Source organism: Saccostrea echinata, unplaced genomic scaffold, assembly GCF_033153115.1.
Source record: "Saccostrea echinata isolate AGI-Se365-2 ecotype Australia unplaced genomic scaffold, CSIRO_AGI_Sech_v1 ptg000046l, whole genome shotgun sequence".
Classification (NCBI taxonomy): Eukaryota; Metazoa; Mollusca; class Bivalvia; order Ostreida; family Ostreidae; genus Saccostrea; species Saccostrea echinata.
Genome location: NW_026889795.1, coordinates 8,159,901 through 8,168,380, shown reverse-complemented (window position 1 = coordinate 8,168,380; position 8,480 = coordinate 8,159,901). Strand labels below are relative to the sequence as shown.

The following is an 8,480-nucleotide window of genomic DNA, read 5'->3' as shown; positions in this document are numbered from 1 at the left end:
TTAATTCTTAATAATCAGTTATCTAATTGTTCTATAATGGCGTAAATACGGAATAAAAACACAACGATATAAAATGTGGGTTAAACATATCAAATGTCTATGATCCAAGGTGTTTAACAAATTGTTGAAATATAAAGGCATTTATTTCCTTCAAGTTTGAGACAGTTAATTAAACAATTTAAGTATGCATTTGCAGAAATCAAAAAAATTATAAGACGAATATTTGTATGGATGTTCATGCATGCATTATACAAAGACAGCTGGATATAATTTTAAAATCATTTAGATTACAAAATATAAAAGATATTTCCCCAATCAACAATTAAATGATAGAGGAACATGAAAAAGGATCAACTGGTTTTTCATTCTTCGGAGTAAACTAATTACCCAGGAGGTATTTCAACGTTGAATCAACGTTGAATTTTGGTTGCAAATGAAAGTTGAGGCAACGTTGAGATATTAACGTTGTTTCAACGTCATTTTTCAACGTTGAATAGACGTTGAAAATGGGTAGAACTTTGGTTGATTTGTAGTTGAAATTTGGTTGCAAATGAAAGTTAAGGGAACGTTGAAACTTCAAGGTTGTTTCAACGACAAATATCATCATTGAAAAAAGGTTGAACATTGGTTGAAATTAGGTTGACTTTTGCTTTAAAGTTTTTGGTTGTACAAGTGTTGATATTTGGTTTAAATCACGTTGAATTCATACTGAGTTTTGCTTTATAAACAAATACATTTCACATTCAAAATAAAAGTTTTTATTCAAGTTGCGAAATATGTAAGTTGTAATTCAGTATTAATATTATTAATATATTTAATAAATATTAATAAACGCTCAACCGAACACCCCACCCCCACCCCCGGAAAATGCAATGTACACGTAAATCTGAATTGAGTGTTAATATATAAGTTTTTTTTATTCCCAGATCGATAGAAATTTACAAACAGTTCTTAGTTACAATACATTTCTTTATATAGTTCAAATATTGCCCGTATAATAAGAGTGATTGAGATAAAAAAAAAAAAAGAGGGTCGACTGTAAATGCGATATACTGTACATGTATATCACGTGACTTACTGGTCAAACATAAAATGTATGCATTCCCTCACCCTCTTCGCACCCCATTCCCCTTTTTTCACAGCAGGTGTACGTACATCAAGCAGTTTCTGTGCAAAATTCAAGAAGGAATTTCTTTCTTAAGGGGTTATTCTATTCGAATTCGTTATATACACAGGTTAGGTTCCCGAGACCCCTCTGTATTTAATATTGGGTGCAGATATAGAGGGGTCTCGGAAACTATAGACAGATACTTATACATTCTAGAGAAAGCTCTACCCATATTTATTCTGCTATCGAAGTGTAGCAATATAAGCATTTTCTCCAATGTTTAATATTCTTCTCTAAAACAAAAGCAAACAAAAAATATTGACTGCCAATTAACATATAAAGCACGTTATATGCCATGTGTAAATATTTCTCGACTTTTGGTGGATCAAGGTCCATAAGCTTCCACAGAGTATAAACAACATCTACAATCTATTACATGTATATAAAAGTCTCTATATGATTAGTAATATTTCCCACTATGATTGTATATTCAACAAGAGGCCCATGGACCACGCCGCTCACCTGAGTCACTATGGCCCTGCTGTTCTTCATCAGCTGATTTTTTCCCTATACATTCCTATGTAAAATTTTGATCACCCTTTGCAACTTCACCCTATAGCCCGGAAGGTCATGATATGAAGAAACTTGAATCTACACTACCCGAGGATGCTTCCATATCATTATGAATAATCAAGCCCTTGCTCTTCTTAAAAAAGATCTTGAAAGATTTTTTCCCATATATTACTATTTAAAATTTTGATAGTCCATTGTTGCCCCACTCTACCCTAGGGGGTTATGATATAAACAAATATGAACGTACATTATGTAATGAAGCTTACACATAAGTGTCAACTCTTCTGGCCCAGTGGCTCTTGAGAAGATTTTAGAAGATTTATCCCTATATATACAAGTATATTCCCATGTAAAACTTTGATCACCTATTGTAGGCTCCACCTTACCCCGGGGTTAGGATTTGAACAAACTTGAATCTACACTATGTAATGAAGCTTTAAATAAGTTGCAACTTTTCTGGCTCAGTGGTTCTTAAAAGAGATGTTACCATATTTTCACTAATTTTTAATTATCTCTCCTTGAAAGAAGGATTGGCCTTTCATTTGACATATTTGAATCCCCTTCATTCAAGGATGCTTTGTGACAAGTTTAGTGGAAACTGGCCTTGTGGTTCTTGAGAAGAAGTCGAAAATGTGGAAAAAAGTTTACCTATGGACGTAGCGACAGACGCCGGACAGACAGACAGACGGACAAAATGTCATCAGAAAAGCTCACTTGAATTTTCAGCTCGGGTGAGCAAAAAATATAGATTACTGTTTTAGAGAGAGAGAGAGAGAGAGAGAGAGATTTGGCATTTAAAATAATGCAGCTATTTTTTGTGTATGTCGTATCTAAAGACGGAAATTCTCTTTATGATTTGATTGTTGTGTTGACTTGATTTGTACCATGCTGTACAAACACAACTTAAAGCAACTTACAATTTATATACATTTACCTGTATACGAAGCTTCTGATAAATTGACATTGATTTAAACAGCAGGCAAATAATTCCGGATCAAAAGACAGTCATATCAATTTTATAGACCCTTAGATACACAAAACTCAGATATACCTGCAGAAAACCAGGGAAAGGCCGACTTCTTATGTGTACATACAAAAATTTGATTAGCGGGCTATAATGCCTGTGACATTTCTGTGGAGTCTTTGACCACAGTAGAGCTTAGATTTAGAGTCCCATTCCGATTGCTGATCGATAGCCCTGCTAAGACAAATGAACGTAGTGATTTCCCGGGGGCTAAACTGACCGTACAGGGAGGAGCATATGTGAGCTTGAGATGTCGCAGACAAGTTATCTGAACACATTTCGGAGGTTGAGGTAAACTTTACTAGACTTAGTTAAGAAACGTGGTATTAGACAACATTTATAAATGGAGCCTGATTTTAGATGTGTATATGAATATCAGATATTGTGTTAATTTATATACATGTAATACACATTCAAAGTTTAATTAAAATTTTCTGTTCATGTGATTATAGCACAGTACTTTTAAGAACGTGCATGTACTAATTGTAAGAAAAAATTAAGAGACGAATTAAGGTGGATAAATGTTTAACGTTGTATATGTAATTGAATAGGTAGCATCATCGACAAAATCGAAGGCAAGCAAAGTATCTCAGCGCATCTATGAATTATTTGGAAAAGTTATACTTTATGTAAAGTATACATGTAATGGGATACATAAAAAAAAATCATTCCTTTTAAATAATTATTCAAAACATTTTCAAAAGCGTGAAAAGTCTATTCGTCATAATAGAACTAGGGAGTAATATACTGTATGTTTTAAATGCATCACCCAAATCGATGTATCTATATGGATTGATTAATGTATTTAATTGATTATTGGTGTATATGACGTCATTACCTGGATTTGTGTGTACGGGCCTGACGTCTTTAAATGTTTTTACCTGTAATAGATTACAGGTAGATACTGTGAAGTGTATCGCTTCTCGCGGAGAACATGCGTCAGACCTTAGAGTTAACGACTCTAAAGATAAAATGGGTATTTTCTCTGATTTAGAGTTCAAGACACTTTAAGCCATATACTGAAAAGGGATAGAACAAAAATGCCTTTCTGAATTAGTCTCTGTTTTTCCACTATATTATGAAATATACACTTTCAGAGAGAGAGAGAGAGAGAGAGAGAGAGAGAGAGAGAGAGAGAGAAAGAGTACAGTATTATATTCTCTCTCAAATTACATATGTAATGAACTGAAATTTTCAATATCAATGATTCATAATTTAAATTAACTTTAAATTATTTGATACATCCACCTTTTTCTCCATAGCAAAGCAGCTCAAAGGATAATCTAACTTAACACTAAACTTTTAACTTTAAATTCTACTTAAGGATTTAAATAACACAATCAAACTTTTTCAGAAATCAGCAATATATCTAATAAAGATGTATCCATAAATAATTTAAATAATGTTTGCTAATTTAAAAGTAAAGCAGGAAATTGTTATAATGTCAAACAATGAGTGTATAAAAATGGTATACATTTATACATGTGTAGAAATTGTATAAAGTCGCATATACGCGTGTATTTGGAACCAAAATAAATAAATAAATAAATAAATAAATAAATTTTACAAAGAATATACCAAAAAAAAATTCGATTTCTTAAATATATTTCCGGAATTTATTATTTATTTCATTTCCGTTAAAAATCAGTCAAAAATTATATAGGATCCATGAATCATTTTTGTTTGTTGTGTTATTTATCCTTAGGAACAAACATTTCAAGGGATGGTACAATTGTGTGCCCGAAATAAGGTTTTTTTTTTTTTTTTTTTTTTTTTTTTTTTTTTTTTTTTTTTAAAATTCATCTCCTTAATCATAAACAAAATATTTACAGGAAACAGTACAAAATCCACACAATTGATAGCATTTCCGTCAGTTGTCTGTCTTTTTTCATCGCAGAAGATAAATTGTTGGAGATAACGACATCTCTATAATCCCGATAATCCCTCTATGAGTGCATTTAGCACATTAATTAAATACAGGCACCTCTTATTCAATAAAGTAGACTGCATGAAGAAACTTAAGTGGCATAAGATAGACGCAATTACCTTTCCAAAAAGAATTTTAAGGAGACTTTTACAAAACGCTGGATAGGTTAAGATAAGCGATAAATTGATATCCTTAAGGAGGGAAAGGTATTGCGTGCGGTCTATATACAATAAATATCAAGATGACAGTCTTAAATCGCCGGTGACTATTACAGATTTAACAGTTCTGTTCTATTGAAACTACACGTTGACTTTTAGTTTCAGCTAGGAATCACCGAGAGAAATCTGCTCTTCAGTGGACAAATGGTCTTGCAATTTACTGATTTTTATTTATAAATTAAAACAAGTACACGATTTACCACAGGTACTTGGGTCTTGGTTTATAATTATGTATGTACCTTATGGATATTTAAAAAAAAAAGTACTTTTTTTAACATATCAATAAGGCACATACATATTTATAAACCAAGACCCAAGTAGTACTTTTTTTTTTTTTTTTTTTACATATCAATAAGGTACGTACATACATATTTATAAACCAAGACCCAAGTACCTGTGCGATTTACAACCAGAGAGAGAGAGAGAGAGAGAGAGAGAGAGAGAGAGAGAGAGAGAGAGAGAGAGAGAGAGAGAGAGAGAGAATTTAAGCCCTTTTGAAAAAAATACGAACAATAAATTCATTTTATTTACATCTCACAATATTCATTAGAGGATTTTTTTTAAAAAAAATCTCTGGGGTAGAGGAATGGGGATAGAATTTATTACCCTTTCACAGCTACAGAATTTTGTAGAATGTTGGGACAAGGTCAGACTGATTTAATTTAACATCGATGTCTTCTTCATGTGACTATCGAGTTTTATTCAAGTCACTATTTGACTCGAGTATTTAGTGAATAAAACAGTATTTCAAACAATAAAGATCACCAAGTGTGATAAAGGTATTTGAGTTGAATACTGGCATAATTTATATTTTCCACCCCTTTCTGAGTACTATTCTATTTTTTATGCGCCCGGATCGATAGATCGGGGGCGCATATTGTTTTTGTCCTGTCTGTCTGTTTGTCTGTCTGTTGTCAACTTTAACCTTCGCCATAACTTTTGAACCATAGGAGATAGAGACTTCATATTTGGTATGCATACTCCACTAATTAAGTTCTTTCAAATGACACCAAGGTCAATGACCTTATGACCTTGACTGTGACCTATACGCTAAAAATAGCTTTTTCGAACTTTGTTGCCGCCGGGTGCATAGTGTTTCACAAACACATCTTGTTCTCATCATAATTTTTTTTTTACATAGAAAATCTAAAGGGGAGCATAGCATGGGGGTGGGGGGTCGAAAAAGATATTTTCCAATTCCACAGCAATTTATAGTCAAGGTCCAACTCCATTTTCAATTACGGAATGTTTTATTCCTCTCGAAATTTAATATAGAAATGTGACTGTACCCTTCAAATTAACACCTGTGTCAGAATAGATGACTTCGATGAAAATATTGCTCTAGTTCCAGTGGTATACGCGTCGACTGAAGGAGGATTTAATCTTACCCTGTGCTATCGATTTTAAAGCTTATATCGATCCCTTGTTAATGAAGTCATTTGTTCGTTGTCAGCGGTCACAGTTTTTAATCGATTTGATGTTTAATATATTTGATGTTTAATATATTTGAATGTACACGGTATAGACATTGACACTATATCAAACCGCGCGAAATATTGGGAAATACCATTGAAAAGAAAGATTCGTTCATTAGAAAATAAAGTGAAAATTTATTATTCACCATGCAGAACACCTAAAATTCATGAAATGTTTTGCTAAAATCAATTTTTATAGTTTAAATATAAAATTCATCGATCGGCAAAATATTTCTTGCTTACATACAAATTTTTACAATTTCACAATTAATTGAAATCTGCGAATAGAGATGAAGAAGGAAAAATGACATAAATTATAAAACGCCAAAATGTGGTTTGATATTTTGTGAAAAAGCAACTACATGTGCGGTTGTCTGTTTTGAACTTATACTTTAATAATTTCAAGGTATTCTTGTTTTGACAGAATTAAATTTTCCACTTTTGAATTTCTGCCAAATAACATATCGAAAAGTGAAGAGCTATATAGTTGAACGATTTTCTAAAATAAATCACGTTAAAAACACGTTTCTTCTTCTCTAGAGGGAAAAGAAATTGTATTTTTAAAAAAAAAAAAGCAGTTGAAACATTGGTTGTCTTTTAATTGGCAAGTAAAAGATGGTTCTTTATAGTTTTGAAAATAATATTAATATGTTTGTTTTCAAGAAGAGATGATTTTGTTTTGAAATAAGGACGCATTTCAGTTCTTGCGTTTAAAATGTCCTTTAGCAAAACTTAAAAGTCTTAAGTCCATACTCAATTCAAAAATCATGATTTTGCATGAACACGTTCGTCTTGATTTAATGCAAGTACGTAATGATACCGTTGAACTTTGATATCTCGAACATCGATATCTCCAATAACTCGATTTGTCGAAGCGAGTTGGAAATCCAAATCACTCTTTTCTTTAAGAGTTTGGAGTTTATTTTATCGACCCAACAAAATTCGAGATAACGAGGTTTACCTGTTTGCTACCTTTTAAAAGACCCGGCAGTTTGATTTTACGAGTAAACCTTCCAAATATGAAATTCTACCGCCAGCATTTGGCATTATACATGGTACCACTCGCAACTTAATTACAATGTAGCTTCCAACCTCAAGAAACATCATGCAACCTGTATGTATTTCAATCTGAACATGTCGAATCTTCGGATATCTCAAAAGTTTTTCTTTGGTCCCATCGAGGTCTGAATGACGAGGTTTGACTGTAAATAAAGGTGATTGGCTTGATTTATGGATGATTTCATATTACATTTATTATTGATGTTAGTTACGGCGGATCGTACTTTTACATATCTTTTGTTCATCATGTAACATTTACTGGTCACGGTAATCTAGTGGTAGGGCGCTCGCTTCGCGATCTGGATGTCAGGGTTTGATTCTCGTTCCCGGCGCCTCGTCAAACTCAAGATTTTAAAAAGGTAGTGTGTGTTCCTTCGCCAAGCGTCCGGTGCACAAGTGTAGAAATGAAAGTTAAGAGTCTTTCGGATGAGACATTGAAAAACCGATTCCCGTGTCATGGTAGGTGTTTGCACTGCTACAGCCGTAAGCGCCTTGCTTGGGTCAACATTTGTGGCACTTCACCTAAAGCAGGTATCATCTCTATATTAGCGAAAAATTCTCGAATGGTACGTTAAGCAACATACATTCAATTCCTGTAACATTTTATAACATATGGCATTTGAAAAACAGCATAAAAATACATGATGTCCTGCCTAAGTCTTAATCCAAACATTCTAACTGTCCAGATTGTGTCATTGAAGTACTTGTATTGTGAAATCAATTCATTATTGAGTCTGTGACCTTCATCTTGAGATTTGACCTTGAGATAAACATCATGCTATACTGTTGGATCATTGACAACATACAGTGTGTATATGCACCTGTTTTTGAAAGCCTTCCAAAGGTTTGCCTGAACGTTTTACGAGGCGCAATTTATGACAGACAATTACATATATATAAGCAACTTACCAAGAGAGGCATACAAAATATATGTTTCCAGTTAAAAATCATTGAAATCTGAAATTGACTATCATTTTTTTGACGTCTATTCTGACTGTTCAAAATCACATCTAACTATAAACTACATGTATAAGGCTTTGTGAATGAAATATTTTAATTGACAGACGTGACAGTCGAAGAGAAAGTCAGAAAAATC

General features: G+C 32.9%; 1 protein-coding gene across 1 annotated transcript in view; it reads left to right on the top strand.

Annotated features, from left to right (window-relative positions):
* Positions 1–2,817: 2,817 nt before the first annotated feature.
* The window catches only part of LOC133201927 (uncharacterized), a 28,148-nt gene continuing 22,485 nt past the window's right edge, over positions 2,818–8,480 (top strand). The window contains exon 1 of the mRNA XM_061337715.1: positions 2,818–2,996. Within this exon, the coding sequence (XP_061193699.1) occupies positions 2,956–2,996 (41 nt within the window). The 5' untranslated portion in view covers positions 2,818–2,955. The remainder of the gene's footprint in view (positions 2,997–8,480) is intronic.